Source organism: Asparagus officinalis, chromosome 2 (assembly GCF_001876935.1).
Source record: "Asparagus officinalis chromosome 2, Aspof.V1, whole genome shotgun sequence".
NCBI lineage: Eukaryota > Viridiplantae > Streptophyta > Magnoliopsida > Asparagales > Asparagaceae > Asparagus > Asparagus officinalis.
The window spans coordinates 8,864,614-8,877,673 of NC_033795.1; the positions used below are offsets into that span (position 1 = coordinate 8,864,614).

A 13,060-nucleotide genomic window follows, 5' to 3' on the forward strand; every position below is an offset into this window, starting at 1 on the left:
CTCTCCTCCTTTAGATCCGACTCCAATTGAATTCTAGGGCTAGGGTTTTCACTGTCGTTCCTCGAATCTCGTCGTCGACTCTTCAGATCTGATCATCTGACCATGATACCCGTATATTTGTCGTTCACAACTCCCTCCAAGCTCGGCGTTCCTCGAATCTCGTCGTCGACTCCTCCCTCGAAGGTCGCGATCCCGTGAAGGTCGTTGTCAGTCGGAGATCGTCGTTTACTCAAACCTCGACTGTCTTCCCTCTCAAGTTATCAAAACGTAAGTTGAAGCTTAAAGTTACTATCAATATTGATTTTTAATTCTTAAGGTAATTTATTTATTTGTTTATTTTTCATAAATTTAGGGTTTTAGGTAAAGAGTATGTCTTTCATGTTCTCACAGACATGATCTTTCATTTTTCATTTCAATTGATCTCGAAGACAGAAGATGCTAACTTTTTTCATCTTTTACTAATTATTCTTTTATGTGGTAAATCCGAATAAAATAGATGTATATGCTTGCATGTGACTAAAAATTTCAGATCCTATAATAGTATGCTTGCTTGCATGTGAATAAAATAGATGTATATGCTTGCATGTGATTATGTGAATAAAATAGATGTATATGCGCCTCAAAACTATATACTATTATAGGATCTGATATCTATTATAGGCAAGATTTTAAATATCGGTTATCGGGGATTTATCGTACGGCCACAATCCTTATCAGATAGAATCGAGAATATATCAGGGATAAGTAGTATTTATCGGAGTGATATACTGGATGATGTGTATATATAATATAACAATTAAAAAATGTAATCTAATCATGCTTAATGAAATATAAACATACCAAAATATAAATCATCATGTTTAGAATCACTAACCAATTGTAGAAAATGAAACTTGCATCATAGCCTTGAAAAAAATATAATGTTAGTCAAAATGGGCCGATAATCCCGATAATCCCGATAAAAAAGTCTTACTTATCGGTCGATAAGTGCCGATAACGCCGATCAATCGCCGATAAATCTATAAAAATGATAACCGATTAAAAATCCAATTTATCCTAGCGGAGAGCTCCCAAATCCGATAACTCGGCTGATAATATCGATTATCGGTCGATATTTAAAATAGTGATTATAGGATATGATATCTATTATCAATAAAATAGATGTATATGCTTGCATGTGAATAAAATAGATGTATATGCGCCTCAAAACTAAATACAACTATCTAGTCACAATAAAACTATAATCATCTTACCCTTTCATCTAAACATTATCCACAAAATTTCAAAAGAAAGTTACTATTAGCAAAACTATAATCATCTTACCCTTTCATCTAAACATTATCCACAAAATTTCAAAAGAAAGTTACTATTAGCCTTTTAGTTTGAATGACCTGACGCCACAAGGACAGGAAACTTGGTTTCACTAAGAAAGTTACTATTAGCCTTTTAGTTTGAATGACCTGACGCCACAAGGACAGGAAACTTGGTTTCACTACCAGCAAGAGGAAATTGATTTTCTCGATATTTTCTCTTCCTTTCCACATAGTTGCCTAGAGCAGGAATTCAAATTGCAGCTAGTCTTGTTTTGACTTCGACTAACATCAAAAGCCTATACATATACTTCCTCCCAGTGCTAATAGAGTTGCTATACCATCTCAGAATTTAAATGGAAAGATACATATACTTCGGAAGATTTCCATATTTTCCCAAAAATTATGGATCAATTAGAATTTAGATAAAAAAATAACTTTTGGTATGTTAAGTAGAATTAAACGAAGCAAACAAACTACTATGAAGTTATAACTGCACTTTTGGTATGTTAAGTAGAATTAAACGAAGCAAACAAACTACTATGAAGTTATAACTGCACACAAATAAATTTTGTAAATAGTTAACAACCTCCTGAAGCAAACAAACTACTATGAAGTTATAACTGCACACAAATAAATTTTGTAAATAGTTAACAACCTCCTCGCTCCGTTCAACGAGTTGTGAGCCCTTGCATCATTATGACCTAATTAATAACTTTCTACGGTTAGAGTTAAGACGAAAATTCCTCCATATTAAAAGGTGAAATTAGGGTTAAAGTACAGACTGCTTGCTTTCCTTGGAAATTGAGGTCAAATGCGACTAAAATTTGAAGAAAGAAAACGAAATCGAAAGAAACACACCTTGAAATTTTGAGGAATCGAGGTTAATTTTGCGATATCGGCGAATTGGTGAGAGATCGAGGAGTGGGTTTGGTTTATCTCGCGCTTTTGCGAAGTAATAATAGAGGGCAATGAGTTATTGAGCTCGAGACCATTTTTGGTGATTTATTTATAATTCGGACGAGCCACGAGCGTCCGATTGGAAAAGATAGTGAGACTTGGAACATGAATCTTGAGTCGCGTAATAAGGGCGGAATATTTTTTACTTAAACCCCTTTCATTGTGTTTAATTACGCATGTTCGGTACTGTCTGTCCTATTCACTTGAATTTTTTGGGATTTAGTGTTTTTCGTATATTAGTCCCATGAATCTTTAAAATGATTTGTTGCTAGTTCCTCAAATAGTTAAAATGACTATTGTCTCCAAAATCTTATATCTCTTTATTGAGGGTTTTGGTTGGAGGGATTAATTTGAGAGACCTTCTAGTAATTTCAATAAATTTAATGACTGATTTTAAGACAACTTATGAAAATTGAAATAACACTTTATTTTAGGATTTAACTTCAAAATATGCTTTTCAAGGAAACGATATGGGAAGGTATCATTTTTTTACCCTAATTTTGTCTTCTTTCTCTTTTGTTGAGCAAATATTATAATTTAGATTTGTATTATGTCTAGCAACTCAACCTTATTCTTCACTCCCGTTTGGTCTCTATGCATCAGTGTTCGTTAGGATTGTTGAGTATGTTTCGTGCCCCCAAATTGCGGGGGATTGTTCTTGAAAAGATTAAATACTCTTGATGGCTTAAGTGATCAAACTCAGGTTTTCCCTCGAGCATAGGAGTCTTCTAACCAAGATCCTCAGTCCTTGTAGCCATCCCACAAATCAAAGAAAACTAGGAATCTAGGTGATATATTAACATTTTACTTGAGCTCAAATACTAGAGAATGCTGGTTTTGCCCTTGAGACCTAGCTATGGTGCTAGAATCTTGGAGTGGATTAGGAAAGCTCCAGTCAAGCCAGGCTATGACTTTTCTTCCAAAAAAGAAAGAAGAGGAAATTAACCCTATCACCGACAAGGTATCATGACATTTTTTAGGAGAAGGCTTGAGGATGAAGATGATGATATTTACATGTTGTCGGTCCATAACATCCAAGAATGCTAAATATGATGAATCAATCCATAAACCTGCCATTTGCGTTAATACTCATGAAATTACATGCACCCACGAAGAGATATAAGATTCGGGAGACAATAGTCATTTTAACTATTTGAGGAACTAGCGACAAATCATTTTAAAGATTCATGTGACTAATATACAAAAAACACTAAATCCCAAAAATTCAGGTGAATGAGGCAGACAGTACCGAACATGCGTAATTAAACACAATGAGAGGGGTTTAAGTGAAAAATATTCCGTCCTTATTACGCGACTCAAGATTCATGTTCCAAGTCTCACTATCTTTTCCAATCGGACGCTCGTGGCTCGCCTGAATTATAAATAAATCCCCAAAAATGCTCTCGGGCTCAATAACTCATTGCCCTCTATTATTACTTCGCAAAAGCGCGGGATAAACTGAACCCACTCCTCGATCTCTCACCAATTCGCCGATATCGCAAAATTAACCTCGGTTCCTCAAAATTTCAAGGTGCGTTTCTTTCGATTTTGTTTTCTTTCTTTAAATTTTAGTCGCATTTGACCTCGATTTCCAAGGAAAGCAAGCAGTCTGTACTTTAACCCTAATTTTAGCTTTTAATTTGGAGGAATTTTCGTCTTAACTATAACCGTAGAAAGTCATTAATTAGGTCATAATGATGCAAGATTTTAGGGTTTAGGGCTCTTAAGTCGTTGAACGGAGCAAGGAGGTTGTTAACTATTTACAAAATTTATTTGTGTGCAGTTATAACTTCATAGTAGTTTGTTTGCTTCGTTTAATTCTACTTAACATACCAAACATTATTTTTTTATTTAAATTCTAGCTGATCAATATTTTCTAGAAAAATATGGAAATCTTCCGAAGTATATGTATCTTTCCATTTAAATTCTGAGATGGTATAACAATTCTATTAGCACTGGGAGGAAGTATATGTATAGGCTTTTGATGTTAGTCGAAGTCAAAACAAGACCGGGTGCAATTTGAATTCCTGCTCTAGGCAACTATGTGGAAAGGAAAATATCGAGAAAATCAGTTTCCTCTGGCTGCTAGTGAAACCAAGTTTCCTGTCCTTGTGGCGTCAGGTCATTCAAACTAAAAGGCTAATAGTAACTTTCTTTTGAAATTTTGTGGATAATGTTTAGATGAAAGGGTAAGATGATTATAGTTTCATTGTGACTAGATAGTTGTATTTAGTTTTGAGACACATAGTAGCCTGAGCCAGGCACAAATTTATACAATTTTCTAGCCCCCAATTTCATTATAAGTGTTCCACCCCCTCCCAAGATTTTTTTAACGCTCCCGTAACCCCCAAAAGCAAACACATAATTCCCTGAGCCCCCAAAACACAAAACCCAAGAGTTTAAAACATGTGAAGACTATAATACCCTTTCTCTCTCTCTCTTTTTTTCATGATGTTACTGTGATGATTTAAAATGGGTTTTAGGGGGAAAAATTCTAGTTCCCTCCAGAATTTTCCGATGGCGTCAACATCGGCGGTAATATTTTTTCGGCGTTTATTCATGAGGCGAGGAAAAAGTCATGGAAAAACTAGTATTTTTCGACGGAATATTTGTAAAGAAATAGCGGGAAAGTTTCACCATCGGGAAGAAAACGACGTTCATTCATCGGCGGAATACTTGTAAGGAAATTGATAACTTGAGATTAAAATAATGTAAATTTATATATTCTTGCTATTTCAGGTAATAAATTTGTTGTTAAGCTTATGAGTTTGTGGTGAAGAGAGGTTACATGTTGGTTTTGAAGGTTACAGATTGGTTGTGAAGGATACGCGTCGGTTGTGAAGGTGTTACGGGTTTGTTGTGAAGGATACATGTTGGTTGTGAAGATTACGCGTTGGTTGTGAAGGATACGCGTTAGTTGTGAATGTGTTATCATTTGATTATTAAGGTTACAGATCAATTGTTAAGGTTAAGGATTGATTGTTAAGGTTACGGATCAGTTATTAAGGTTACGGGTTGGTTAAGATTATGGGTCGGTTGATAATGTTACGGGTCGGTTGTTAAGGTTACAGGTCGGTTGTTATTGTTACGAATTGGTTGTGAACCTAGGTAGTTTGAGATTAAAAATAGAGTATGTAAATTTATATTTTATTGTTATTTCACGGTAATAAATTTGTTAAGCTTATGAGTTGGTGGTGAAGGGAGGTTGCATATTGGTTTTGAAAGTTACGAGTTGGTTGTGAAGGATACACGTCAGTTTTGAAGGTGTTACGGGTTGGTTGTTAAGGTTAGGGATCGATTGTTAAGGGTTAGTTGTTAAGATTACGAGTTGGTTGTTAAGGTTACGAGTCGATTGTTAAGGTTAGGGTCGGTTGTTAAGGTTACGCGTTGATTGTTGATGTTACGGGTTGGATGTTTTAAGGTTACCGGTCGGGTGTTAAGGTTGCGGGTCGGTTGTTAAGGTTACTGATGTTCACAACCAACCCGTAACCTTAAGGTCCTTAACAACCGACCCGCAACCTTAACAACTAACCCTTAACCTTAACAACCGACTCGTAACCTTAACAACCAACGTGTAACCTTCACAACGCGTAATCTCAACCGACCCTAACCTTAACAACTGACCCGTAATCTTAACAACCAACCCTTAACCTTAACAACTGATTCGTAACCTTAACAACTAACCCCTAACCTTCACAACTAACGCGTAACATTCACAACGCGTAACATTAACAACCGACCTGTAACCTTAACAACCAACCCATAATCTTAACAACCAACCCTTAACCTTAACAACCGACCCCTAACCTTAACAACCAACCCGTAACACCTTCAAAACCGAGCCTTTAATTCATCACCAAAATAGCTACGCCAGCACCAAAGTTTTTACTCCAAAAACTGAACTCTACTTCCCCCTTCATTCCTAAGCTAGAAACCAAAAAAGTCAAAGTAAAAGACAACAAAATTAACTATATACAGCCGCACTAAGTTCTAAGAAGGGGAAAAAGAGAAAAAGAAAACCAAGTTAAAACAGCATCGACGACGCCGGCGGTGGCTCATTGAGATCGAACGTCAGTCCCCTCCTACCGACACTCTTGGCCTCCTGCCTCCGGGTCCCATCGATTATCTCCCGCTGAAAGCACCCTCCAAGAACAAGATTCGTCGACTGTCGGCAGCGACGGAGGCATTATAGAAGGCGGCATGGGGCCCACGAGTCAGCTGATTTGACAAGACTGAAGGTTGAGATCCAGCGACACCGGCATCGACATCGGAGGCAGCGGTGGCGGGAGATGGGGCGGGAAATCATCACAGATAAAAAAAAAGAAAAAGAGAAAGGGTATTATAGTCTTCACATGTTTAAAACTCTTGGGTTTTGTGTTTTTGGGGCTCAGAGAATAATGAGTTTACTTTTGGGAGTTTTGGGAGCGTTGAAAAAGTCTTGGGAGGAGGTGAAATAGTTGTTAGGAAATTGGGGGCTAGAAGCAATTTCCCCTTCTATTAACTACATTAATCAAAGGTTGGCAATTAGTAATCATGTCACCCATGTTTAAGTAATGGTCATTTGGTTCATTAACTATCACATGCATATTCCATAAGATTTAAGGTTTTTCTTTTTGTTGATGTTTCTCTTTTAGTTATGTGGGATTATGTGGTTTGAGCATTGATTAATGTTTTGGCATGGATGGTGTGTAACTGATGTAGCATCGGGTAAGACTGACATATTAGTTTTTTCAATAGTGAAACATGAAATACTCTTTTTGCTCAACCGAGGTTGTGTGATGCTATTTTCACACAATTTTCTTCCATGCCCAATATTTTCAGATCAGTGTCTTTGTTTCTCTCGTCAGCTAAGAACATTGCCCGGGGTTTTTTTATTTCTGAATTGGTGGATAGCCAAGGAACATAGTTCATGGACTTGAATGCATCACCGTTGCCTGAAGATGATGAACAGTCATATGAACAGTCGTATGAAGAATATGTTGATGATGCACAACAACCATCAGAATCAGTGCAAACCATGCTTAGGGTAAGCTCCTTTCTTCACATATTTAACTTCTGACTTGATGAAAGTAGATGCCAGATGGAGCAATAAATTGCAGTATCTTCGTAAAGACCTTGTCTATTTGATTTTTATTTCATGTGTTACACTTCTATATTGTTTCACCTGTGCAATTTTTCCTACAAACCTTGTTTATTGAATTTGATTTCTTGTAATTTCCTCTTCTTTATATTTCTTTTATCGGTTCTTCTTTATGTTCTTGCATCATATTCCATCCCCTGAGAATACACTTACTTGATGATCTATTGACCGGTTAGGAGCGTGAAGAAAGGCGTCGTCGGTTGAAAAGAGAAAACAGGGATGAAGGTCCGAAGCAGTTTTCAGAACCTTCTAGGAATGATTATATGCATCAAAATAGAACTTCCAGAGGTTATGGAAGGGTTAGGCAGCTCCCACAAGGTCTGCATTCCCTGGTTACAGTTTTAATTTTACATTTTAATGCTGTTAATTTTTATTTGTTTTCTTATCATTTTGTTATGGAGAGTATCATGCTTAATAGACATCTGACTTGTCCATGTCTCCTTTGAAATGAATAATAAGAAAAGGAAATCTTTATTCTCATAGGGAGATGCTTCTACTAAGTTGTCCTATTTACAAGTACAATATGTTCTGAAAAAATGATGTTTCTTGCTATTATTCAAAGTGGGCTCGTTGGAATAAAAATTAAGAACAAAGATTGTTTCAAGAATAATTCTATCAAATAAATCCAACAAACGACATTCCAGAAACTTGATCAAATTGTCTAGAATGACTAGTACAAGTGTTATTCAGGGGGGAAAATAAGCATGTCTGTCCAAATATTTGAGAAGGAACTATGTAAGCTGCTGCAAGGATTATTATCTATAATGGTGCAATCAATCCAAAGGTAGAAATTATAAGTTCACTGAGCCTATCATGTGTTTGAGCCCTAAATATGAACTTTAAATTTTCAGAGTTTGTTGGTCAATGCACACCCTACGAAAACTTCAGGCATATGAAAGTTAAATGGCATGCTTTCCTCTTCTTATGATCAAAATATGTAGAAGTGATTTCTAAGTATACTAATTTAGCACTAAAGTAAAACCGATAAAGAAATTGAGATTTCATAAACATCGTTCTTGTGATGGCTCCTTTCAGATTTTGACGTTTCATTGGCGTCAATCATAGTTTATCTGTTTTTGAATTATCTTCTAAATGGTTTCAAGGATTCAAATCCTCTGCATTGGTTGGTTAGATTTGGAATTGCTAGCTTTCTCCTGGCAAACCTTGCTCGTTTCTTTTATTCTTGTTTTGCACCACGACAGTGCTTTGAAGACGACAATGATGCTGCATATGCAGCTATACATATTGTGCTTCCATCAGGTGTATGTAGTTAGGGATATGCAGATTTATATAGCTGAAAAATCAATAGAGGCTGCATTACACGAGCACATATTTATGGTTTTTTTATATTTTTGGCACAATGTTGTGTATGTCATTGTTCAATAAATCTTGTCACTTATGGTACAGCGATTTTATGTTTTCGTTAATGCCCTCAAGAACTATATATGTTACCAGTAAAAAGCACTTTTTGTTAGGGGAAAATTCAAGAATAACTTAAAGATAGTGAGTCGAGGCAAAAAAAGGGAAAAAGGCATTTACAAGTTTCTTGTTACTATTTGGTTTGTGCAAAGTATTTACATTGGACACCACAGAGGTTAGTCTTCTCAGGTTTACTTTTCTTTCTAACTGCTATTCATGTTTCCTACGTGTCTTCTTTCCGTTCCCAGTACATTTTTGGTAAGGTTTGGAATCTGTTGATTGCTCCTATTGAATCTGATCATTATCAATCTATTGTACCTTCTATTTGGCTTCTATTTTTTCTTGTCATTTTAACATGTCGTCAGATACAGAACGTCGCCATTACATATTCCTTCAAATGATTAGTCTTTTGTTTTGTTGGTGTTACAGGTTGGTTGGATTGCCCTTCACATGGACAACCCATAGGATATATGATACCTTCAAAGGTTCCTCTAGATGAGTCTTATAATGATTTAGTGGCTCCTGGCAAGAGATATTCTTCGAAACAAGTGATAAATTCCCTGAGAAGAAATCAGCGGGAAGTAAGTGTACCATATGCTTTCAGACTGCTATTTTGTTTGGTTAGTTTAGGTGTATATTTCATTATTCTACATGTATTTTAATAGTACACGCTATAAAGTATTTACTGCAAAAATTCTTCAATATGAACTCTGCCTGTACCATCTGTTCAAGATATATGGATTTGGACAATAAATTGAAACTATATTAAAAGATTTTCCTAATTGGATTAATTCTAAATCATTTTTATTTCAGCTTTTAAGGAGATATCCACTTGTGATTATGGTAATTCTTGGTGACGTGTCTAATCAAATCAGTAGTTCCTAGAAGGGAATAGGTCCTAGAAAGGCTCTATCTTTGAGAGCTTAGAATGACTGAACCTGGTAGGCCGGGATAGTGATCAAAATGTTAATTGACTCTAAATTTGGATAAGTACTTAACTGATTCATCTTTAATGTGGGAGCTGTCAGGAACTAGTTTAAGTGCTAGCTAATGGTCAACATTTCTGTTAATTTCTAATTTCCTATGAGATTGTCATTAGATCTAAATGATTAAATCACTTGTTTGAGCAGGGTTTAATTTCTTTAACTCCATCCTCCTAGTTATGTAGAGCAAATATACCATGCACAAAACATGCCCAGTAATCATTTTGAGTTTTAGACTAGAGCATGGTCTCTGAAATTTTTTATTAAAAGGCAGACCAAATTTACAGCCAAGCTTGAGAGTCATGTTCCTGATTGTTTCACATGACAATGCAGTCCGAGAGGTCCTAATAATTTAATGTAATTCGCATATCTTATATTTGTTTATTGCTTTTCACAATAAGCAAATACTGAGGGTGCGAGGTGTTAATTGCAAATGTGTTGATCACTTGTTTTCTTACACTTAACACCTTGTTTGGTATGTGAGAATGGGTGGGCATGGAATGCCCATTCTGACTTCCTATTCATGCCTACCAAACATAACATACTTTTGGAGGACAAAATGCCTATTCCCACTTCTCATCCATTCCCACATATGGGCGTTCTCATTAAGTTAGCAGGGAATGGGCATTTCAATTTTAAAGTGGGAATCAAAATGATAAAACAAATTCCAAATATACCCTTTTTAAAAGTTATGAAATAGATATGATATCTTAAAATCATGATAATTTTTTTCTTTAGTTTGACTCTACCCATTGAGTTAGCAGGATTTATTTTGAAAATATGTGTGGCTTCAATTCATCTTGATACTAGTTGTTACCCGTGCAATGCACGGGATTCAATATTAACTTGGTTTTATTTATGTTAGCACTTTGAGAAAGAAAGAAGAGCAAATTAAATTTTCTTGGAAAAAGAGATAAGTCAATGGTTTATAGAAATTGGAAAACAAAAAAAATGAAGATTTTCAAAATGTGGAGGGAGTGGATTAAGTGTTTCATAAGATGAAATGAGATGAGATGTGGAAAAATGAACCCTTGATTATTAGCTATTAGTAGCTCTTAGAGTTTGTGAAGTGGCAAAAGTATGCAACCGGGTTTTTACTTTATTAGTATAGTATTGATTAGTATGTTCGCTCTAACCAGCTCTAGGTAATTGATGTGTGGCTTCAATCCATCTTCTAGGTAAAATCACCTTCCCTAGGTAATTGAGGGTTTATTTTTTTAAACAAAAATAGATGTGGCTTCAATCCATCTTGATAATAGTATGTAATTTTATCTTGGCCATCGTAAGCATATGCGATCAGTTCCCATTAAAATGTTGTGTGTTTTATGACATATAGCATATAGAATTAAATGTAGGATATATGAGTTTCATATATCCTGTGTGATTTTTATTGTTGTAATCAATTGTATTTTATGATTTTAAAGCTGTAGCATATGCAATAAGCAGATCCTCATTAGAAATTTATGTGATTTTTATTGTTGCAATCAGTTGTGTTTCATGAATTTATTGTTCTAAGCACATCGAGTGTTTACCGAGATAGGTTACATGCTTATCAAATTCATTTAGAAATATTATTTATCAAGAGATAATTTAAAGTGTTTAGTTAAAGTAATTACAAGACTGGGAAAAAAATCATATAAAAGGGTGCTCTGTAGGAAATCATAGAACAAATTGCATGTTGTCTTTTACAAAATTACATAAAGGAGAAAGATGGAGATTGATCAGTTCGAAGAATGTCTTGATGTTATGCATATGTATGAAGTATTGATTTTTGATGTTTTTTCCTATACTTGCAGGTACACATTAGTACATAGAAAAACTTTGGGATGCTAAGGTTTAGACACGAAATGTTGACTATTTTTATAAAAACTTATTTTTTTAAAAAAATGAAATTATTTAGTCATTATTATCATTTTTAATCTTTTCAAAATATCTATATTGTTGTAAGGGCATTAGTAGAAAACAAATTTTCATTTTTACTTGTGAACAAATGATACCAAACATGGGAATGGAATGAGATCGTTATTCTTGCGTCATTTTAGAAACACACCCAAACATGAGAATGAGAATTTACATTCCATTCTGGCATTCATTCCATTCCATTCACACTTGACTTCATTCTTGCGTACGAAACGAGGCGTGAAGGTCATGCGAACCTTCATATTATAATATAAGCAACACATAAATAAGATGCATTATGTGAGCCCACAGGTTTTATAGTTGCGATGTTCACTGAAATTTGGCAGTGCTGTGTGTAAAGGTTGCCTTGTACAAGCACTTAACTTTTGTCGCCATTCATTTTAATTTTGTAGTTCAATGTGGTATTCCCCCCCACCCAAAAAAAAAAAAATATCGGCATGAAATAAATATAACAAAAGCAACAACGACAAACAACAACAATAAAGCCTTTACGCCACCTAAAGGCATTTCATGTCTTTATCCCAGTAAACCTTGAAGGTTAAACTAAGTTGAAAACTGTAGTCATTCTTGTCGAATTAACAGAAGTACAAGCACTATTAACTTTAGATAGATATAATTCTTGCAGATATTGATGCATGTTGATGCTTTATTCGATTGGCAACTGTTTTATGCATGGTTTTATTTGTTTGTGACCTCTGATTTTTATTTTTTTTATTTTTTTCTCTTTCACCACTCTCCAGCTTGGTTTGGTGATTGATTTGACAAATACAACACGGTACTATTCACCATCTGAATGGACAAAGCTGGGTATTAAGCACATCAAGGTAAAATATGTTCTCTCTTCATTTTTTCTAGATAAAAGCTGGGAGCGATGGGATCTTACTCTGGAGAATTCTAACTTAATACAGTTCCACTATTGCAGATCCGATGCAAGGGGCGGGATGCTGTACCAGATAATGAGTCTGTCAATTCATTTGTCTATGAGGTACTCCTATCATATGCAACTTCTTTGCTTGTTGTTTGCATTATGGTTAAGTATTGATTGTGTTTTGCCATAGAAGTTTGAATTGGCATTGAGGCATTACTAGAAGACTGAGGTCTTTCATACAAAAGGTCAACCTATTAGGTCTTAGCCCAAATCACATATTAAGAAGAGTTCTGAAGAAGAGAATAGATCTTAACTTCATCCACCCGTTCCATTTGAATGCATTTATTTCTGGGTGCAAGACACAAACTTAAAAGATCTTGTTTCGTGTCTGATGAGCCCAAACAACCTGGACGAATATGTAGGCCTTAGAAGGCTGCTTAGCTCCATCTCAGAGTGTGTT

The 13,060-nt window shown here is 35.4% G+C and overlaps 1 protein-coding gene across 4 annotated transcripts; it reads left to right on the plus strand.

Annotated features, from left to right (window-relative positions):
• LOC109830155 (mRNA-capping enzyme-like) lies at positions 7-12,789 on the plus strand. Of its 4 annotated transcripts, none has more exons than XM_020397323.1 (6): positions 7-267; positions 7,092-7,296; positions 7,587-7,728; positions 9,259-9,410; positions 12,473-12,556; positions 12,655-12,789. In XM_020397323.1, exons 2-6 carry the CDS (start codon positions 7,180-7,182, stop codon positions 12,772-12,774), a joined length of 615 nt encoding a protein of 204 aa, XP_020252912.1. In that variant the 5' UTR covers positions 7-267; positions 7,092-7,179; the 3' UTR covers positions 12,775-12,789. The 4 variants fall into 4 exon arrangements, with proteins under 4 accessions (XP_020252912.1, XP_020252914.1, XP_020252916.1 ...); XM_020397325.1 differs by having other exon boundaries at positions 7,097-7,296; XM_020397327.1 differs by having other exon boundaries at positions 7,118-7,296.

What these genes read in the sequence shown, in the direction of transcription:
- LOC109830155 (XM_020397323.1), top strand. Translation starts at nt 7,180, where the DNA reads ATGGACTTGAATGCATCACCGTTGCCTGAAGATGATGAACAGTCATAT. An exon ending in GGTTAGGCAGCTCCCACAAG is followed by an intron (nt 7,729 to 9,258) that starts GTCTGCATTCCC and finishes TTGGTGTTACAG; the next exon opens with GTTGGTTGGATTGCCCTTCA. An exon ending in TGAGAAGAAATCAGCGGGAA is followed by an intron (nt 9,411 to 12,472) that starts GTAAGTGTACCA and finishes ACCACTCTCCAG; the next exon opens with CTTGGTTTGGTGATTGATTT.